The 21,837-nt window shown below is 60.2% G+C and overlaps 1 protein-coding gene across 2 annotated transcripts in view; it reads right to left on the bottom strand.

Moving 5' to 3' along the window:
* Window positions 1–3,739: 3,739 nt before the first annotated feature.
* SRC (SRC proto-oncogene, non-receptor tyrosine kinase) overlaps window positions 3,740–21,837 on the bottom strand; it is a 53,218-nt gene continuing 35,120 nt past the window's right edge. For both annotated transcript variants that reach the window (XM_069496349.1, XM_069496348.1), the window contains 10 exons: window positions 21,167–21,266; window positions 14,264–14,362; window positions 14,019–14,122; window positions 11,981–12,130; window positions 10,524–10,679; window positions 8,391–8,570; window positions 7,396–7,472; window positions 6,548–6,701; window positions 6,254–6,385; window positions 3,740–5,975 (listed from right to left, as the gene is read on the bottom strand). In XM_069496349.1, the coding sequence (XP_069352450.1) occupies window positions 5,767–5,975; window positions 6,254–6,385; window positions 6,548–6,701; window positions 7,396–7,472; window positions 8,391–8,570; window positions 10,524–10,679; window positions 11,981–12,130; window positions 14,019–14,122; window positions 14,264–14,362; window positions 21,167–21,266 (1,361 nt within the window). In that variant the 3' untranslated portion in view covers window positions 3,740–5,766. The remainder of the gene's footprint in view (window positions 5,976–6,253; window positions 6,386–6,547; window positions 6,702–7,395; window positions 7,473–8,390; window positions 8,571–10,523; window positions 10,680–11,980; window positions 12,131–14,018; window positions 14,123–14,263; window positions 14,363–21,166; window positions 21,267–21,837) is intronic.

A 21,837-nucleotide genomic window follows, 5' to 3' on the forward strand; every position in this document is an offset into this window, starting at 1 on the left:
CACACGTGTACACAGATGCACACACACGGAGAGGGAAGAAGAAAGGGAGGTCAGGTGGTAGGTAGAAGCAGACAGACCCGCTGGCATGGAGATCCAGCCACATGTGCATGGACACACACACACACACACCCCCCCCAGCGCGTGGGTCAATCAAAGAAAGAGACAGGCATTTAATGAGACCACAGCAAGAGGGAGGAGAGACACAGACGCTGACACATGGACACAGACAGACGGACACAGGCCCAGGATCCCAGGAGACATGCTCTAAAGGAAGCACAAGTCTGGAGCTGGGTGAGAAGAGCCCCAGAGAGGGGAGGGCTGGGGAGCGACAGTCAGGAAGGACCCAGACAGACAGACAGACAGAGAGCCCATCTCCCTGCCCCTGGCCCTCCTCCCCCCCACTCCAGCCCACCCATCTCCCTCTGGTTCCCTCCTCGTCCGTCCTGTCTCTCTCTCTCTCTCTCTCTCTGCAAGGCACAGCTTTTTGGAGCCCCCAAGAGAAAAATGGGAAAAGAAGACAGAGAAGAGAGAAAATGCAGACAAGGAACTGTGTGTGTGTGTGTGTGTGTGCACACACACGTGTGCCCTGCACAAAATCTGGTCTGGAGAACTTTACGAGAGAGAAGGGAAGAGATGCAAGGAGCAGAGGATGAACGAAGACGTCGCAGCGCCCAGCACAGCCTGGGAGGCAGCGGGAGCAGGGACACGAGCATGCCGTGCACACCACACCACGTGCCGTACACACATCACACCACACACCCGACACGCACTACACACACTCTGCACATACCACACAGCCTCCATATTACCACCCACGTGCACACAGCACACATCCTACACACAATACACAAATTACACACACCATACACTGCACACTGCATACACCACAACCCCCCCTGCATTCAACACACACAGCACACACACATGACACCATGCATACACCCCACGCTGCACACGCTGCACACACTGGAAGTGCATCACTGGAAGGGAGGTCACGAACACATGCAGAAAGGGAGGCAGAGAGGGGCTGCGGGAGGATACACGGCCCAGGCGTAGAGGGCCTGACACACACACGTGCAGGCAAGCGCCGTACTCACACACGTGCACAGGCCATGGCAGGACCGCCCCTCGGGGAACCTCCAACCCAAGTTTTACGTAGGAATGACGAGGCCAGCAGTCCAGAGAGAGCGCGACAGGTGCGGCCCGGAGGCTGGAAAGATGTAGAGATAGAGAGAGACAGAGACCTTGAGGCAGAGCGGTGTGACAGGCCCGGAGGGTCACACACACCCTGGAGACGTGCCCCAGCCTCCAGGCAGGAGGGACGGAGTAGGGGGTGCAAACTATGATTTAGTCTTTTCTTATTTGTGCTTTTCTGTATCTTTCCTACCCTGCCAAAACGAATATATACTATATTTGTCATGGGGGAAAACATTTTATGTTTCTCAAAAAGAAGAAATGCAGGCAGAATAAGTGAAACCAACTGAAACCAGAAAGGGACTGCTGGGCACCCGGTCCCAGGGCCTCTCCTCTCCTGAAGGGGGCAGGAAACTGGACAGGGTTGAGGAAGGAGGGGACAGAGGGGCTGGAGGAGGGGCGGCCTTGCGCCTCTGCAGTGTCTCCGTGTGTCACAGGCAGAGCCGAGCACGACTGAACTGGAGCCAGGCCCAGAGTGAGGAGCTGCAACCAGAGAAGTCACCAGGGACAGGAGGAGGCAGAGACGGAGTGGCTTTCCTGCCTCCCCTGCCTGATCAGACATAGCCAGTGTGTCCTGCCCTGGGCTCGCAGCAGGAACCTCACCCAGGCCCTCAGGCGCTGTTCTAGCGGGCAAGCTGCGGGACCATGGTGACTGCGGGCAGGGAGAGCTCCCAGGGGTAGCCTGTGGCCTCCGAGATGTGTTTTGAAGGCTGCATAGGAGTCTGCCAGGTTGCGGAGAGGGAGAAAAAGCATTCCCAGCAGTGGCCAGGGGCCTGGCGAAGGCCTAGGGCGTGGGGTGGCCCGGGAAGAGTCAGAGAGGACAGAGATGGACTGGGAGGAGGGAGGACCGAGGGACAGACATGGGCGGGCGCGGGAGACCACAGAAACAGAGACACAGCACCGAGGCCCAGAGGGAGAGAGACAGGAATGAGCAGCAGGGAGACCCAGGGAGACCCAGAGAGACAAACACAAACAAGAAGATCAGAAGCTCAGAGACAGAAAGACCAAGGGGAGGGGGTGGCCGGAGGGAGGAAGAAATAGAAAACTGTCAAGACAGAGCCCAGAGAGAGCTGGAGAGGCACTGACAGACGGGGGAGGACGGGGGAGAAAGCGGGGGGCGGGGGGCGGGCTGCTGTCCCGCCACCAGCCCCCCCACCCCCCGGCCGCGCGCCTTGGGGACTGCGCCCGGCCCCCTCGCCCCCTCCGCCAGCGCCGCGCAAGCGCACTCCCGACCCGCCGCGGCAGCGCGGGCGAGCGCTTTGTCCCCGCCGGGGCTGGCGCGCGTCCCGGCGTGCTCACACGTGGCCCTGCGCCCCCGAGCACACGTGGGCCCTCTCAGAGTGGCCAGCGCCGGGCGCGCGCCTGAGCTCACACGGGTCCGCGCGGGCACACGCTGCCCCCACCCACGTCCTGGTGAACCCAGGTACACCCGGGGGTTCCCGCACACCCCAGGAGGCCGCAGGCTCAGGAACGCCCCCTGGATCTGTGTCCACGTCATACACACACATCGTACACACAGCCAGAGCTCACAGACCCGCAGGCCGCATCCCTCATTAATGCCCAAGTACACACATCGGGGACACACCCCAGGAGCCCAGGCTCACAGACCACCTGGACACGTGCGCACACACAAACATCCAAACAGCACATCTGCACAGACACCCGTGAGCAAACGGGCCAACACACGTGCCCACGTGAACACAAAGGCACACCCAGCCGGGAACCCACTCCTACCAGCAAGGTAAGGACAAACTCACATGCAGACCCCCACCTCTGCTCCCATGACACATGCACACCCCGTGGAGTCTCCGTTCTGACCTGGACACTACGGTATATTTGGCTTGTGAAAATAACGCTGAACAGAGAAATGTCCAGTTTTTGCAACTTGTTTTTAATTAAGCAATGTTATTACGGCCAGAGGTGACTCACATGCGTAGGTGTGTGATCTGATATGTATTTATGTAAAATAAATCTCTTCCTGTGGAGACTGTTTGCTAATCAACTTTCCAGGTTGCATCCTTTGGTGGTGGAGCGGGCGAGGCGGGGAAGGGTCTTTGGATTTTGCTTCAGAATGCCCAGGACTTCTGTTGATCTACCCCCACCTCCAGCCCTGCCCAGCATGCCTCGGAACACGCAAGTAGCACACACAGCAGCATCTTCCCAGGGTGTTTGTGGTCTCCCTGTGAACACACCAGCAACTCCACACAGGCCTGACAGCCCTCCCACCCAGTGCCCGGTGTCAGCTGCCACCATCCACCACGGGCATCTGAGTCCTGTCCTTGTCACACTTGGGAAGTCCTGGGCTTCGCCTGGTGCTTCTCCCAGGTGCTCACCCCAAACACAGGTGCAGATGTGCACACACAGCCCCGCTCCACCGTGGCTGCCTCCAATCTGATCATGTCACCTCCTGCCTGGCCCAAAGCCCTCCAGCTACTGGAGCTGCTGGACCAAGGCCCTTCCAATGGCAGTTTGTTCTCACAACCCACCCCTGTCACTCTCCAGCACACAGCAGATGTTCAATAAACTGTTGGCCAAACTCTGAGGTCTGTTTGTGTTTAATCAGACAGTATGCAAAGTATTTACAACCAATTATGGACCCCTCCCCTTCCTCCCCCCCAAGCCTGGGCCACAGAATTTGGGACCACCAGGCCCTGCCCAGAGCCAGGGGTCCCCCAGGCCTCTGCATAGTCATCTGAAATCTACAAAACACTGTTTTTGTTTTTTTTTTAAAAAAGGACAGTATTAGGACACCTTATACAAAGGGCCTCGGGCAACCGGAGGGGATTTGAGAGCACGCTGGGGTGAGCGAGCCCAGATGTGACCGCGATGGACGGGTGGGTAATAAACATGGATGAGAGGAAAAGTTGAAATTTCATAGGCAGGCACTGCTTGGCCTCCTCCCCCGCTGGCAGGGCCTGGCTGGCTCGAGAACCCCTGGCAGTGGGAATGTTATTGCTATGATGGGGTGCCATGGGTGAAATGTACAATGTGTCTGGGGGATGGAGCAGGGGGCGTTTTTACATGTTAAATATGGACACACATGGAGACACACACACACATGCACACACATACACACACACGGGGACCCTTGGCAAGATGCCACAAATTCATCGGCTGCCCTTTTACAGATGGGCACACTGAGGCCCAGGGAGAAGCCACCACACACCCTAAGGCTGAACAGCAGAGCCAGGGCCAAAACAGTCTCCTGATGTCCCAGGGCTGGGCTCCCCATGGATGTCCTGCCACAGAGTCTGGACAGGACAGGAGCTGAGCAGCGGGAGAGGCCATGGCCACACGAGGGGCAGACACTACAGCCCAGAGAAAAAGCAGGGGCCTCCCAAGGTCACGCAGCCAGTCCTGGTGCATGGCAGTGGGCACCTCGTCCTCTTGCACCCCAGCCCAGGCGCTCCTTTCCCTTCTCATGAGCCAAGGCGTGCCAGCTTGGGAGAGCAGAGGCCAGGCGTTGAAATGCCACAGGACAAACTGGGGGAGGAGGACCCGGGGTTCCCTCTTGAGGTCAGGGTCAGGGCCTCCCAGCCTCTTGGCTCTTCCATTTCTGCTTGATTGCCTCCAACGCCTGGGAGCTCACTCTTTCATAGCTGGCTGGCTCTGAAGAGCTAAAGCCAGCCGCATCCTGATTGAAGCCTGCCTCTCCACACCTGCCCCTCCCCGCATTCCCAGCTCAGCCTCACACCTGCCTCCGTTCTCTTCCCCCTCCACAGCCCAGCCGAGTGGGCGGCAGCTGCAGAGCTCTGCTGTGTCTAACCCGTCCTCAGTCCCCTGTGCCCTGGCTGCCCCAGTCTGTCCGTGATGCCTCAGAGGATGATTCTCACTGGTTCCTGAGGAAGACGGAAGGAGCACCAGGTTCCGATCCCACCTCAACCCTGAACATTTTTGTGGCCTTGGCAAGTCACATCCCCTCTGGACTCAGTTTCCCCATGGGTAAAATGGGAGCAAGCAATGGATGGTCTCTAAGGGTCCCTCACATCTAAGAGGGGGGTCTGAGGGGTACTCATCCCACCCGCCAGCATCACGTCGAGCTGGGCAGAGGGGTCTGGCCCTGGTGGCCTCCACCTGCACGTTTCCGCAGTGGATGGCAAGGGGCAGGGTGGCAGGCAGGCTGAGGGCCGGGGGCCCATCGCTCCTCTTTGGAAAGGCTCTTTGGGCCAGCTCTCGAGACAGACGTGGGGCATGGGAAGTGGGGAAGGAGCCCGATGCGTGGAGTAGGCTGGGGCGGGAAACAGGGAGCCCCAGCCCGGCCCAGTCCAGCCCAGCTCTTCCCAGTTCCTCCTCCAGAGACCGGCCAGCTCAGGGAGGGAGCGCAGGGAGGGGGCGTGTGGCTACAGCAGGAGCAGGGACAGAGTCACTGTGCCGGCCTCGGGTCCTGCCCTCACAGGCTCCCGCAGGTCCCAAAGCCCTTCCATGCCACAAAAGAGGGAGGGGCCTGGCCCCTGGCAATTCAGCGCCCCCGGAGAGAGGGCCAACGTGGGCAGGCAGTGGGAGGCGAGACCCACATAAGGGGCACCCCAGACCAGGATCCAAGCGGAGAAGCCAGTCTGGCCCTGCCTGCTCCTAGAGGTTCTCTCCGGGCTGGTACTGGGGCTCGGTGGACGTGAAGTAGTCCTCCAGGAAGGCCTGCAGGTACTCAAAGGTGGGCCGCTCCTCCGGCTCCTTCCGCCAGCACTGGCACATGAGGTCGTGCAGGGACTCGGGACACTCGGGTGGGCAGGGCATCCGGTAGCCCCGCTCCACCTGGTCCAGCACCTCCCGGTTCACCATCCCTGTGGGCAGAGCGAGGCATGGGCAGGAGAGTGGGGCGGGGGAAGCTGAAGGGGACAACGGAAGGGCTTCTTGCCTAGGACAGGCTAGGCGTGACCATGGGTCGGTCCTGTCCCCGAGGCTGAGAGCCCTGACCACGGCGAGAGCCTAAGATCAGATGCTCAGAACCTCTCTGTTATTCAGATGGGGAAACTGAGGTCCAGGAGGGGTTGTGGCTTGCCCAAGGCCACCAGGGCAGAGGGGTTCAGGGACGAGAGATGACCATGGGGACCCTGCTTACCAGGGTAGGGCACCCGTCCCTTCGTCGTGAGCTCCGTCAGCAGGATCCCAAAGGACCACACGTCCGACTTGATGGTGAACCGGCCGTAGAGGGCGGCTTCTGGAGCCGTCCACTTGATGGGGAATTTGGCACCTACCGGAGCGAAAAAGGTCAGGGAGGCTCATCAGTGTGGCACGACCACTCCGCCAGGTAGGCATCACTCTCATCTCCATTTGGCAGATGAGGAAACTGAGGCTCAGAGCGGGGTGTGACTGCCCAGGGCCACACGGCACCCCCCACGCAGACCCCGCCCACCTTGCCGGGCTGTGTACTCGTTGTCCTCGATGAGCCGGGCCAGCCCAAAGTCGGCGACTTTGCACACCAGGTTCTCCCCAACCAGGATGTTGGCAGCTCGGAGGTCCCGGTGGACGTAGTTCATCCGCTCCACGTATGCCATGCCCGAGGCGATCTGCAGGCACAACCGCGGGAGCCCGGCTCAGGGGCCACCCCACGCCCTTCCCAGGGGCACGGCGCATGTGCCCAGGGTTGGGGGCCCCACACTACAGGCAAGTGAAGTCAGTTTACATTAAACATAAAAATCAGGAGCAGCGCTCAGCGGGAGGAGGGGGCGCAGGGCAGAGGGCAAAGGGGACACACAAGATAAGATGCAGCCAGGAAAATGTGGTGGCCGTGAAAAGAGGCCCCCGCTGATCCAGAGACACAGATGGGTGCCAGGTCCTCCTGACCACTGCCCCAAGTCCCCTCTCTGGGCCTCAGTTTTCTCATCTGTTAAATGGTAATAACAGCTAATCCCTATTACTCCTGGTTGTGATAAGGATTAAATGAAAAAATGATTGTAGAGCGCACCTACAGCAAGCACTAATACACGTTTGCTGAGTGACTAAATAACCTTTACAGAGAAGAAAACTGAGGCCTGAGGTCCCACAGCAAGTCATGATTTCTGATGCCCAGGTAAGGGCTTTCCTTTGCCCAGAACCACCACTCATGGCAGCAATGACACGGGGGGCAAGATCAATGAGTGTGTGGGGGCAATCAAGGCAGGCTTCCTGGAGGAGGCACTCAAGAGGCCAGATCTGGCTAAGCCGGATAGGTCCGGGTGCTCGAGGGCCCAGGGTGTGAGGAGGCAGGAGGGGCTGACTCACCTGAGCAGCCATGTCCACCAGCTGAGGCAGCCGCAGGTACTTGCCCGTCTCGCCCTTGAGAAAGTCCAGCAAACTCCCTGGGCAGAGAGAGAGCCAGCTCTAGTCCCTGCCCTGTCCTCCCTGAGCCAGGAAGCAGAGATTCCCAAATCCTGTCCCCCCAGCCAGGCTGGCCTTGCTGTAACCAGCACAGCAGATTTTACGGAAACCCAACTCCAAATAAAGTCCTACTCAGCGTTTGTCACTCAAAGGCAAGCAGGAAGGGGAACAGCCGAATGTCCCCCTCCAGGTGGACACATGGGCTGCAGTACCTGCGTACAATGGGACCCTACTCAGCAGCAAAACGGAACAGACTACTGAGATATGCAACAAGGATGAATCTCAGGTGTAAAACGTTCCCTATAGGAAGTTCTAGAACAAACAAAATGGATCTGTAATGACAGACGGCAAATCGGTGGTTGCCTGGGTTTGGGGCTGGGGGGTCCCATCTGCAAAGGGGTACACGGGACTTTCTGGGTGATGGTGATGTTGTATATCTTGATAGTGGTCAGGGATGCACAGAGAAACCATTTGTTAAAACTCATTGAACCGGACACTTAGAATGGGTGTATCTTACCACATGTAAATTGCACCTCCAAAAAGTGGAACTTTGAAAAATAACTAATTAATTTAAAAATTAAGTCAAGGTCAAGCCAGCACCTTGACCTAGATGTGGCTCAGCGTGGAGGGTTGAGGGAGTTCTCTTTTAGCCCCAATACGGCAAACAGCTTTAGAAAACCAGCAAAGTGGGGGGGACAAGATGGACCACGGGAGATCATTTAAAAAATGAAATGAGAAAGCCAATCTTTGGTTTAACTTTCCATTGACATGAGCATTTGATTCTATTCCATTGATCCGGGGGGATGTGCGGCTTCTCCCCCAGTAGTGAATGGCCCCATCCGTGGCGGCTGCCTGGAGGGGGCAGCCCCGTACCCCTGTGCCAGCCGTGCCGGCCTCACCCTTGCTCATGTACTCCGTGACGATGTAGATGGGCTCCTCAGACACCACCGCGTACAGCTGCACCAGCTTCTCGTGCCTCAGTTTCTTCATGACCTGGGCCTCCTGCAGGAAGGCCTCCGGAGACATCGTGCCCGGCTTCAGGGTTTTGATAGCCACCCTGGTGGTGCCGTTCCAGGTCCCTGTGGTGGGAGGGGCACAGGCTGCCTCAGTGGAGGCCCCTCTGTTCCCATGGCACAGGGACCCAGGATCTGCCTGCCTGGGTGCCAGCTCCAGCTCTGGCCTCCCTAGCCACGTGCCAAGGCCGGCCACGGCCGGTGCCCTTCCTGTGCCTCAACATCCCCATCTGTAAAAATGGGCACAACGACAGGGTGCTCCTCACAGGGCTGTCCCGAGGATCAAATGAGTCTCTGGTAACACGCTCAAACAACAGTGCTGTCGTCAGGACTACGGTTACTAGGAATGTCCCCCAAAGCAGCATATCAGCCTGACAAATGGGAGCCCGGGGTTCCAACTCGGTGCTCCCATTCCTGGCTGATCACGTTCCTTCTGGGCATCGGCAGATGGAGAGGGCCCTGGCTGGGGCCGGGGGCGAGGAGGAGCTGGGCCGGGGGCCACGGAGGCCCCACCAGAGCAAGAGGCCGCCTCTGGAGCCTCTGGAGCCCGCGCTCCCCCAAAGCACAGCACTGCAGTGAGCACAGAGGCCTGGCGGTCAGACTGGCCGGAGCCTGCCTCCCACCTCTGCCTCCGGCCAGAGCCAGCCCGTCTGGAAAGTGGCAACGCCATCGTCATCGCGCCTGCCTGTGGGAGCCGACTGAGGATTACATGAGATTTTAGCGACTGGGCCAGGCCCACTGTGAGGCTCTGGAAAGAATGTGGTTATCATTTCACTATTATCTGGTTTTTAAATTGGGGGCCTCGGGGGACGCTGTGTGCTAAACCAGCGTGTTTAATCCGGGTTCTCGTCCCGGCTGGGCGGGAGCCTTCTTTAATGAGTGGCCTTGGGCCCATTCTCCCCATCAGCAGGCCTCCCTCTGTGGGCTGGGGCTCAGGCCCACCTCTGTGGCCCCCCCTGGCCTAGGCCATCTGGGGATCCGCATGTGGCACTTCAGGAGTCCACCTGGAGCACCCAGGGAGGAGCAGAGACCCTTCCTCCAGATGTCACCACACACCCCAGCCCGGTGGTTTTGCAGCCACCAGAACGGCTAATGCTGTGGGTTTATCCGAGGTTTGCTTCAGTCCCCATTATCGTCTCACCCCCTCCGCTCTCATCAGCTCAACCTGGCGCCTTCCCTGCCCTGCCCTGGCCTGCCCCAGCCTCCAGGCCTCTGTCCCTGCACGCTCCCCCAAGGGAAGCCTGTCTGCTCTCCTCCGTCAGCCCGGAGAGGAGAGAGGAGACAGTGACACCGCGTGCACATTGTGGCGCAGATGAAACAACCTTGCAAACGGCGCCCCGTGCTCCCGCTAAAGCTGCAGACTTATAATCTGCCACCTCCACCCCGCCCGCAGGATTCCTCTGCGTCGGCAGGAAGCAGCCGGCAGGAGGGGGGCCTGGGTTTTGTCACGGCCGCATGGTGCTCATTGTCAAGGACGCTTTCGCTATTTCTCCAAGGTTAGACAGGAAATCACTAACAGGCAGGCCCAGAACATGCCAGACCCTAGGCTTCTCAGCACCCCCCTCTGCGAGCGGGGGCTGCTCTTCCCATGAGCAGCAGCTAACATGTGGACACGCATGGGCCACTGTTCTCTCACAACCCCCTGACGGTCCTATTAGCACCAGCCCCATTTTACAGTTGGGAAGACTGAGGCTCAGAGTGCGGCTGCCTGGCCCAGACCACCCCGCAGGTCTGTGGGCAGCCAGGGTGCCTGGCCCTGAGCAGCTCTCGATAAATAGGTGCAACAGTCTGCAAGGCTGCCGAGCACAGCACTTGGGGGGCTACACCCCAACTCGGTGCCCGTCAGCACCGGGAAGCTCTACATTTAAAATAGGTCCTGCTGTTCAACAGAGGTGACTAAAGGGAAAGGGAACCAAGGGAGGCTTTGCCGCCACACAGGACGGACATCTGCCTGGTTCTCAGTGGAGACACTGAGAGGGGCCTGTGGTCTCTCCCGAGGGGGCAGGGGCCCGGCCTTACCCATCCACACCTCTCCAAAGCAGCCCTGGCCCAGCTTGACCTCGAGCCGCAGCGACTCCCGGGGGATCTCCCAGGCGTCCTTGGCCAGGCCCTGAGTCTGCGGCTTGGACGTGGGGCACACGGTGGTGAGGCGGTGGCACAGGCCATCGGCGTGTTCTGAGGACACAGGCGGGGAGGTGCAGGTCAGTTCTGCCCTGGGCCTCCCTCTCCACTGCGCATGCAGCCCCGCACACGCACGCACACGGGCTGCCCTCGAGGCCAGGCGTGCATAGCTGTGTGTACACGGCCCCACCCCCTAATGGGCCCACGGTGCTTTATGCATCTGCTCACTGGGTCACTCACTCATTCATCCATCAGACTCTACGGGGACCCAGGGACCCGGTGGGGAATAGGTCCAGAGGAACCTGCCCTCAGAGCTCCCAGTCCAGGGAGGAGCCCAGTCACCCCCACCCAGGACCACGAATGTGTCCGACTGTGTCCAGGAGAGGAGAGCTGCGTGCGCAACAGCAGGAGGGCCGGAGTCCTGGGCGGCTCCCAGAGGAAGTGGCAGCTGGGCTGGGATTTGCAGGAGGGCAGGGGCTGGGGAGGGAGGGGCACCCCAAGCAAGGGCTCCGAGAGAACAGCTGCGGGCTGGAGAAGCCAGGAGGCCGAGGGGCTGCAGGGAGTGGTCGGGAAGGGTGGCACCAGGTGGAGGCAGGAGGCGGCTGAGATTAGACCACCCAAGGCCTCAGGGCCGACAGGGTCTTTATCCTAAGTTCCCAAGATAGCCCCTGGAGCACTCCGATCTGCAGGAACGGGACCCTACAGTGGTGGCCAGGGGGACAGAGAGTGGTGGCAATGGTAGGGGAAGGTGGGAGGCACCGCTGAGAGGAGGAGGGGACGCAAGGTGGGGAGTAGACCACAGCTACACACAGAGGCCACGGCCACAGGCACACGGTGGCCTCTGACACTGCGGTCCACACGTGGGTGGGCCACACCACTGCACTGCGCCCCATCCCTCACCCTCCACATGGTGGGCTCCGCGAGCCCCCTCAGCCGCTCGCTGCGCTCTCCCTCTTTGCTGCAATCAGTCTAGCCACCTCCTCCTCCTCTCCCAGTAACCGGTTCAGACCGGTCCTAGGGCTATGCAGACAAACGACACACCAGCCTCTGTCCCCTCCCTCCCGCCAGCTCACTCTGCTGTTCCTCAGGCACCCCCTCCTCACCAGACAGCTGCAGAGAAAGAGGAGTGGGGAAGGCCAGCGGGGAAGGGCAGGGGCCAGGGAGGAGGGAGTCAGGGAGGAGGGGGATGGGGGGAAAGGGGGAGGGAGGGGAAGTGGGGGGAGCAGCAGACCCAGCCTCCTCAGGGTAACAGAGGCCCCAGCCCTTGAAGGCTCCAAAGCCCTCTCCTCAGGGTCTGCGGCTGAGGCCCCAGGTAGCCAGCCCCACAGCCCAGGGGCGAGGGGGGGGGCACCCACTGGAGTAGTAGGCCACCAGCTGCTGCAGGCTGTTGAACTGGGTGCGGGACGTGATGTAGAAGCCCCCGCTGTCCAGCTTGCGGATCTTGTAGTGCTTCACGTTGAGGCCCTTGGCGTTGTCGAAGTCGGACACGGAGAGGCAGTAGGCACCTGCAGGGCAGGCCCAGAGGGGCGTGTGACTGGCACGCCGGTGGCCCCGCAGGCCATGGCACTAAGCACTGTTCTGTGCCTGCCCCACACGGGAGGGAAGGGAGGGAAGGGAGGCTGGGCCTGAGAGCCCCTGGGCCACCCTGTCGCTCAGCAACCAGCTCTGGGCCAGCCACCGAGGCAGGGCCAAGTGAGCAAAGCAACACCTGACCTAGGGTCCTGCCATGCACCCTCGGCCCTGGCAAGACCTCCGAATCCCAGGTGTGCGTCCCAGCTGTGTGACCTTGACAAGTCACTTGCGCTCTCTGAGCCTCCATTTCCTCCTCTGCACAAGGGGGGCACTCCCAGGACTGCTGGGCAGATTCGATGAGACGACATATAAGAGGGCCTGGCACATACTAGGAACTCAATAAATGCTTGCCAGGAGCCTGGGAAGGGCCCCATGTGGCTGTGTGTCCCTGGCCTAACTGCTTTCCCTCTCTGGGCACTGTCTGTGGCCCACCCCTTCCTGAAGACAGGCCCAGGCTCCGGCAGAAGGGGGTGGCTGGCAGAGGGGGTGGCTGGCAGAGGGGGTGGCTGGCAGAGGCGATGGCAGTCACGGGCAGGAGATACGTGCTAGGTGCGGCCTGAAGGCTGCCAAGGCCAAGCTGGGCCAGCCCTGGTGGTCCCTTCCCTTTTCCTTTGAGCCTAGACAAGCTTTTGGCTGGAAAGGTTTCCTCCTGCCTAGCAGGCCAGGGTAGGAACCTCTTTTAACCTGAGCCCAAGAGACACCTGGCTGGCATCAGGGACGGAGGCTGAGCCCCAGAGGCAGAAGCCTCTCAGGAGCCCGGCCCAGCAGCGTGCAGACATCCCGGGACGCCCAGCCCTGCAGCCCACGGACCTTCCCCGGGGCAGTCCTCGGGCAGAGGTTACAACCCCGGTGTGCAGAAGGGGGAATGAGGCCCAGAGAGGGAAGTGGCCAGCCTGTGGTCACAGAGCTGGCACTCAAGCCCACACCCGAACATCTAAAGCCTGCACTGGGCAGCCATGATTTTCTCCAGAGGGTCCAGGCCGTGTGCATGTAGAATCCACAGGCCTGAGGCTGAAGCCAACCCTGACCACGTGCGCACACACGCACAGGCATGCTGCGCCCAGCGGCCACATGCTTACACAGGTACACGCTCCCCAGGCCCCCGGGCACAAGGACAAACCACAGTTCACTCCCACGCAGCGACACACAGTTCCACCCCCACGTGCACACACACGCATGCCCAGACCTATGCGAGGCATGCACACGCGTACACGGCCACACAACTGCTCATAAACGCACACGCACGACATGGATGCTCTGCTTCCCCATCTCCCGCTGAGCCCCAGGCCCACAGGAAGCGGCCCAGCTTGGTTGCCATGGTGACGAGGCGCCTGCAACCCACTTTCAGAGGGGCTGGAGAGAAAGGGGACGATCTTCATTCTCTGGCCGGGGGGGGAGGGTCAGGAGAGGAGCAGGGGCCAGGACTGCCCGGCACAGGGGGCGCAAAGCCAGGCCCGGCACCCAGTGCAGCCCCAGGGCCCCTGGGAAGGGGAAGAAGAGGGGCCTATTACATCAGCACCCACCCTGGGAACAAGCCTTTTGCCGTGTGACACTCAGACCTCCTGACAACCTGTGCCCATTCCTCATCTGAGGAAACTGAGGCCAGAGAGGCTAAACCTCATCTTTCACTGGGCCTCTGGCCACCCCAGATTACTCAGAGTTCCTCAGATGTACCTCCCTGACTTAGATCCTGCCATTTCCACCACCTGGAGGGCTCTTCCCTCCCCACTCCATATACCAAACTCCTATTCACTCTGCAACACCCAGCTTAAACCACCCGCCAAAGACTCAGTTTTCATTGGCCAGCAGGAACGTTCGTACCTTTTGTGGTCTCGCTTTCTCGTACTAAGAAGGTCCCTCTCGGGTTCTCGGTGTTGAGCAGTAACCGCTCTGACTCTCGTCTGGTGATCTTGCCAAAGTACCACCTGGGGTGGGAGGGAGGTGGGTGTCATTGGTGGTCCAAGCTTCTGCCCAGTCACAGCGCCTCTCCCTGGATGTGGCTGGGGCCCTGGGCAGCCAGACCTCCCACCCCCGCCCACTGCGTCGGCAGTGACGGATATACTCACTCCTCGGCCTGGATGGAGTCAGAGGGCGCCACATAGTTGCTGGGGATGTAGCCTGTCTGTCCCGTGCTGAGCGAGTGGGCCAGCCACCAGTCTCCCTCTCTGAGCAGGGGCAGAAGGAGGAGCAAAGGAGAAGGGAGCCATCAGCGGTGAGCCCGGTGCCCGGATCTTCCTAGGTGCTGTGCTGGGGCCCTTGAGGTCCAGTGAGGCCCGGGGAGGCAGCGGGGCTGGCTTGAGCTCTTGCACAGTACCAGGTCAAGCTGGCCTGGGACTCTGCCCCTCCCTGGCCCACATGCCTCTTTGCCAAAGCTGGCTCAGATGGGCTTTGTCCAGGACAGTGGCAGGACTGACCTTGATCAGCCCGAGCCCCAAATCCACAGGGGCAAAGTCCTGGGACCGGCAGTAAGCTGCTTCCTTTCAGATGTATCAAGACATCTCAAGATGCCACAAGCTGCCATGGGAGTGAGGGAGGGAGCTCCCTGTCCTGGGGGTAAGCAAAGTTGTAACAAGAGAGAAGATTCCTGCCCGCAATGGAGTCAAATTAGACCTACAGACTTTCCTGAGCCCTGAGATTCAGAAGCCCAATCCTGGGAGCTGCTGAGATGTGGGTGGAGGCAAGGAGTGGTTCTTTCGGGGACCGGTGACAATCTAGGCCCCAACCCTGCAAACTAGAGCAATGCTTGTCCCTGTCACAAATCATGGGTCACACCCTCAGGGCTCCTTGGCTGAAAACTACAGGGCTCCTCCTGCAGCCTACCATCTGTAGGGGGAAACTGAGGCCAGAGTGGGCTGGGACTTGCCCAAAGTCACACAGCAAGCCATGTCAGAGGGGGCTGAGGTGGCAGAGCCCCAATCCCCAGGGCACTTCTATGCTAACTGCCCCGTGAGGAGGAGGAAGCGGGGAGGAGGTGCTGGGGGCACGGGCAGGAGGAGCTCTTGGCGTGGTGGCTGGGCCCCCGACCAGGGTGGGCGTTGGGAGGGGTGGAAGTACCTTTGCAGCCATCTGAATGTGAACCAGGTCTGGCTGGAGCGGGGGTCCAGAGACACAGAGGAGGGAGGAGAAAGCGAGAGCCCAAGAGGAGAGAAGAGGCAGAGATGGGGGTGGTGAGAGGCAAAGAGTGACAGGAAGAGCGAGGGAGAGAGCAGGAGAGCCAGGCGGTGCTGGGCACGGGGGCGGGGGCAGCCACAGAGGCCTCACATCCACAGCAACCAAAGGGGACAGGGAGAGGGTCCACAGGGACGGGGGGGGTGTCACTGGGAAGGTGACCTGGGAACTAGGGCCCCCTCTCCACCCCACTGTACAGATGGGAAGACTGAGGCCAGAGAAGTGAAGCCCTCTGCTCAAGGTCACACAGCCAGGCCTGGGCTCCCGGAAGAGGAGGATCCCTCCTGTACATGGTGTGGTGGGGCTGATGGCTTGCTGAGCTCTTCTCAACCCAAGGCCACCTCTGGACCTCACCATGACCCTGAGAAGATCTATATAAGAAGTCCCCCCAGCCCCTGCTAGGGTCCAGTCAGAGAAAGGACCTTGCCTACAGTCACACAATCGAACTTGAAACTGGCTCCCTGGCTCCCTGGCTCCCAGTTCTTCTGAGCTGCCCTGGCCAGATTCTTCAGCCCATTTTAAAGATGGAGAAGTTGAGGCCAGGAGAGAGTGGGGCTGAGGGAGCTCTATGAGGACCTGTCAAAGGACAGGTGAGCACCCCAGACCCTGGGGCTCAGCTCGGTGGGCTGAGGTGAACCAGAGGGTGGGGGTCCCTTCTGGGTGGAGTGAGCCAAAGGGGGTACGACCGGGGCTGTGTGGGCCTGACTCAGTTGTGTGACAGCCGCACGCATGCTCAGGGAGGGGGCAAGCTCACATGGGATCTCTAAGGAATGGGGGGCCCTGGAGGGAGGGGGCAAGTCCCATGCCAAGGAAAGAAGCCTTTGGATGCACAAAATCTCCAGCCACCTCCGTGTTGCAAACCCACCCGAGGTGTCCACACTTGTCTGTCTCGTTTGACCCTCACGACCACCCTGCAAGGAAGGAACGCAAGGTCCCAGCCCCCAGATGAGGAAACTGTGGCTCAGAGATGTTGACGGATCAACCCAGGGACACACAGCACCCAGGCTAGAGTAGCCCAGCACTTTCTTTACAGAGTTGGGGAAACTGAGGAACGGATGGGGCAGGGACTTGCCCAAAGCTATAAAGCAAGGACTCAAGTCACAGGGAACAGCTCTCTGAGATCTTCCAATCCAAAGCCTCCATCTCACCAGTGGGGAAACTGAGGCACAAAAGGGCAGTGATTTGCCCAAAGCCACACAGCGAATCAATAGCAGAGCAGGGGTGGGAACCAGGGCCTCTGGGTGCCCACAGCTGGCCCCTCCAGGCCTCACAGAGGCTGAGACCCTCGGGAAAGCCAGGGGAAGACAGAACCCGAGGCAGCAGGGCGGGGGCAGGGGACAGGCCACACCAGGACTGGGCCAAGGTCTAAGGTCAAGAGGCTACAAAAAGAGGCCACTTGGGCGGCTGCAGTGACTCGCACCTGTAATCCCAGCACTTTGGGAGGCCGAGCGAGAGGATAGCTTGAGGCCAGGAGTTTGACACCAGCCTGGGCAACAAAATGAGACCCCGTCTCTACAAACAAATTTACAAAAAAGAGGCAGCTTGACAAAGCCAGAGTCTGCAAGCTGGCCTCTGGGGAGCCCCTGGCCCCCAACTCAGAGGGAGGCTGGCAGAAGCAAGTGCCCGGTGGCCGCCGAGCCAGGCCCCAGCAGCAAGACGAGTTCAGCTGACGTTACCCAGACTACGGCAAGCAGAGCTCCTGGCTTCCCACTATCAGCCCACATGCGAGTCTGGGGGTTCACAGTCCAGTGTGGGGGTTTTATTTCACCAGGGACAGGGAGAAAGGGGACTGCAATATCACTAAAGAACCGAGAGGTCTAACTTCAGCCTGTCCCTCGACTTTGGAGGTGTTTGAGAGCTCAAGCTCCAGAATTGGCCTGCTCTGGGTGCCATCCCAGCTCACCCCTTGCTGGCTGTGTGACCTTGACCCCTCCCCACCGCACCCTCCAGTCTCAGTTTCCTCAGTTTCCTGTAGGAGGGGATAGTCATGCCTGCCTCGGAGGATATGCATGAGCTGCTAATATCCTGATTTGGCTAAACAAATACATAAAAACAACTAAATCTGTACCTCTGTGGTGCCCCTCCCTACTCTCCAAAATGTTTTTAAAAACCAAAGCAGCACAGTCCCAGTCTCCAACAAGGATTTGCTGTGTGCCCTTGGGCAAGTATCATACCCTCTCTGGGTTTTAGGTATAAAGGAGATCATATGGATGGAATCTCCCTTGCAGGCAAAGTGTGCAAATAGTCAGCATCCAGCTGGGCTCAGGGGAAGCTGAGAAAATTACTGCGATTATCATCAAGGCCTCAGTCTGCCCACCTGTGAAATGGAAGCATCCATCCCCATCTTCCCGTGTCTAGGGTTTGGGAGGCTCAAACCTGCCTCAGGTGGCGGTGGTGGGAAGTAACAGCGACATCGATCTGTCAGGTGGAGGAGTTTTACTGCATCCAGCGCCTTCCCTGGGGCCTGACCCTCATGAGGTGTGCGGGAAGAAGGGAAGGACTGAATCGCAGGTCCCCTGCTCAAACCCTCACCTTCCCACATGTGGCCGGAGGAGGAAGCGCTGGGCCAGGAACCCCCGAGCTGAGATTTTACATCCCAGCTGCTGTTCACTAGCTGTGTGACCTCAGGCGACTGACTTCACCTCTCTGAGTCTCGGGATCCTCTTTATGGACTTAATCCCCGTGTTCAGCCAGGCTGGCATGTGGACCAGGGCTGTGGCAGCTTTGGAACCTGGGACATGATGCCAGTTTGGGTTTTGACATTTTAACTCACTTGGGCTGTTGGGACTGGTCAGAGAAGCTCTTTGGGGACTGCAGAGAAGCAGGGGCAGCTGGGCGTGGCCATTCAGAGCCCGACAGCCCCAGGCCTGAGGCTGGCCAGGGCCCAGTTAGGGCCAGGCAGTCGGGTTTCCAAGCCCCAAGGCCTGGGGTGCACGGTCTGTGGGGCGAGGTGGGGGGGATGGGTGAGGGAAGGGTGAGGCCAGGGCAGGTCTCGGGAAGAGGACACGAAGGCAGGGTCCTTGGAGGCTCTGAAGTCCTGAGGTGCCCCCCGCCCTGGAATGCCCAGGGAAGGAGGCAGAGGTCGGCCGCAGTGTTGCTGCCCGGCAGTACCTGCTGGAAAGCTCCCCGAAAGAAGATGCTGGAATGTGGATGGGAGGAGGGGGCAGTTCGTGGAGCAACCCAGAGGGGCCCTGGAAACTCAGACGCCAGGCCAGCGGGCTCGGGTCAGCCAGACCTCAGACCCCAGTAGGCTTCTTCTGACCCACACAGTACGCAGGACACTAGGACCCGGGGCCATTTGGCACCAGGGTCCATGAAGCGGGGTCTCCCGGCCTGCTATTGTGAGGACCCCAACCTGGCCAAACCCCGACAGATGGGCTCCACCTCCCCTGACAGCCACATGGGGTGGGGACCCATGCTAGATGCAGAGTCCCCCACGCACACAGGGTGGGGCAGGTGCTAAGCAACAATGGCCCCTAAGCAATCGTGATGGTCCCTGAACACCTCAAATGTGGGTGGCCCGTCTCCATGAAGCACCTCTCTCTCCTCTTCCTCTAACGCCAGCCCCAGCTCTACCCGCCTCCCCGACTTCTAGGCAAGGAGCAGCGGAGCGTAGTGGCTCCCAATCCACCCACCGCCACCCCCACCAGGGCCCCTCACTGCCGCCCGGGGCCTCCCGTGGGTGAGACTCCACCACTCCCAGCCCCCCAGCAGCCGCAGCCCACCCTGGAAGGCAGGAAGAAGGGGAGAAGGGGCAGGACAAAGGAAGGAGTCGGGGCTGCCCTCTGACCCCGGGTGGAAGAGGCAGAATCAAAGTTCCCGGAGCCTTTGCTGCCCCCACACCTCTGCTCACGCTGTGACCCAGTCTGAGATGCCCCCAGCACTTGACAGCCACCAGCCTGAGGCGGCCTCCCCTTAACGGGCCTTTCCCTCCTCTGGGCTCGCTGCACCTCCACTGAGCCCTCCCGCAAGGGCCATGGGTCCGAGGGCCGGCCCACCCCTCCAGCTCTGCCACTACTACTGTGTGACCTTGGGCAAGTCATTTCCCCTCTCCGGGCCTCAGTTTCCTCATCTGTAAAATGGAGCAAATGAGAGTTCCCACTTCTCAGGGCTGCGGTGACACATGAATAAAATAATGTAACTTAAAGCACTCAGCACAGGACCCGGCTCGCACCCGGAGCACGAGAAACGCTCAGAGCACCATGTTATTACTGTTCATTCATCCCGTTCCCCAGCACCAGATGGCCACCCCAGTGTGCTGAACAACAGGTGACGTGGGGACCAGAATGGAGGTAGACCAGAGAGCGGCCCAAGGAGCTCCCAGTTTGGCGGGAAGCAGGTGCAAAGAGCTGGTGACAATAAAGGGACTGGAGCCAGGACTCTGACATGCCAAGGGGGGAGCTGGGACAGCTCCTTCCCCTCCCCCAGAGAGCAGCTTGAGGAGGGGAGAGAGCCACAGCCCAAGTTCCAATCCTGGCTTTGCTACTTGGTAGCCATGTGACCTTGGACAAGGGCCTTCGACACCTCTGAGCCTCAGTTTCCTCATCTGCAAAATGGAGTCAGCCCCCTCCCCCATCACTACAGCCCTGGCTGGATTGCAAGGAGGAGCTGATACAAGGGGGACATAGGCAACGATGACTGGCGCAGCACCTGGCACCTGTGTTCCCTTCTGCCTCACAGAGAAGGCAGTCCTATGCTGGATCTTGAGGGATGAATAGGAGTTCACCAGGCAGAGGCTGGAGAAAGGGCATTTCAGGCAGAGGGAACAGCATGCACAAGGGAAGGGAGGCATGAACAAGCAAGACACGCTTGGGGACGGTGGACATGTCCCACTTCCTGAGCCAGGCCTTTGAGGACACTCGGGGATCGATTCTCCTCCCCCTCTCGAAACCCCCTGCCTGCCACAGCCCTGAAGGCATCAGCCCCCTCCAGCCCTGCACCCTCCTGCAAGCCGCCCTCCTCGAGGGGTGGCGTCCACCACCTCTACCTGCCACATGACTTCACTGTCTTTCCTTCAAGGCCTTTGACCCTCCCAGGCCCTGTGGACACCACCAGAGCGGGGCACACTGCAGGGGTTACAGGAGCTGACCCCAGTTTCTGCCTGACACTTGGCCTTGACTGGAGCAGAGGGCTGGCTCCCCGGCCGCACTCTGGCTCCAGAAGGGTGTGGACAAGGCCACAGTGGGCTCAGCACCAGACCCTGCATGCAGCTAGTGCTCAAGGTGGGCTGATGGTCTGCGTGGGGAGGGGCGGGGGAGGAGGTGTGAGGAAGGTGCAATGGATGGCCCCAATCTCAGCCTGGGGTTCAGGTCCAGGACCAGGTCAAATCGGTGGGGGGTGGAGGAGAAGCTGGGGAAGCTGGTGGGGGGCAGCCGAGGGAGCCAGAAACCACAGGCAGGGACACGGGCAATGGAAGCACATGCAGACGGCACCGGAACCCCGACCCCCAGCAAAGCGCCCCCACCCAGCCCACCGTCCACGCAGTGTGTACACACCTGACATCCACCTTCCTCCTAAGGGCCAGCGAGAGAGAAGCAGAGAGAGGGAGAAGCTGAGAGAGAGAGGGCTGGAGGGAGCAAGCAGAGCCAGAGATGGGGAGGGGGCCCCTGTGGCCAGGGAGGGGTGCCCCGTGGCTGGGGAAGGACAGCAGGTGCTGCCAAGGGCGGAGGTGCAGTAGGTGCTGGGCGCCACACTGCCCTCTGTCCCCCTGCCCTCTGTCGGCAGCTCCCGTGTGGCAGGAGCCCCCACTGTGAAATCCCCCCCGCGGCATCCCGAGGGGCAACAGGGAAAGGGGCACTCACGTGTTGTTGACAATCTGGAGCCGTTCCCCTTTCTTGAAGGACAGGTCAGTCTCTGTCCGTGACTCATAGTCATAGAGAGCCACAAAGGTGGTCACTCCACCTGCAGAGAGGGGCAGGTGCGTCAGAAGGGCGGGGCCGAGAGCAGTTGGGGGGCCTCCTACACACCGTCAGTGCCCAGCCCAGAGACGAGGTCACAGTGGGGGAGCCTGTATGCGTGTCCACACTGCCCGTGTGTCCGTGCATCCCTGCAAGGGTGTGCGGGGGTGTGAGTGTCCCTTCACATCTGAGTGCGCCCCTGGGCTTTAGGTGACACTGGGTATCGTCTTATCTGTTTGGTGTCTGTCTTGCTCAAGGAACCAGAAGTCCCCGATAACAGGCATCTTTGTTTTGCCCCCAGAGCCCGGGACGCAGTAAGTGTTCAGGTAAGAACTGGGGGCTGAATGAGCAGTGACCACAGAAAGCCCCACGGGGAGGCACACTCTGTTTCTCCGTGAGTGACTCTGGGTGCTTCCAGGCGTCTGGGAAGGCTTGGCTCCAGGGAACTGTCCCTTCAAAGAGGCCCCTCTGTCCCCCCATTTTAAGTTACAAGGTCCACCTCCATGCATCTCCCAGTCTCCCTCCCACCGTTTCATTCCTTCACAGCCTTCTCCACCTTCCTTACACAGGTGTAC

Source organism: Eulemur rufifrons, chromosome 20, assembly GCF_041146395.1.
Source record: "Eulemur rufifrons isolate Redbay chromosome 20, OSU_ERuf_1, whole genome shotgun sequence".
NCBI lineage: Eukaryota > Metazoa > Chordata > Mammalia > Primates > Lemuridae > Eulemur > Eulemur rufifrons.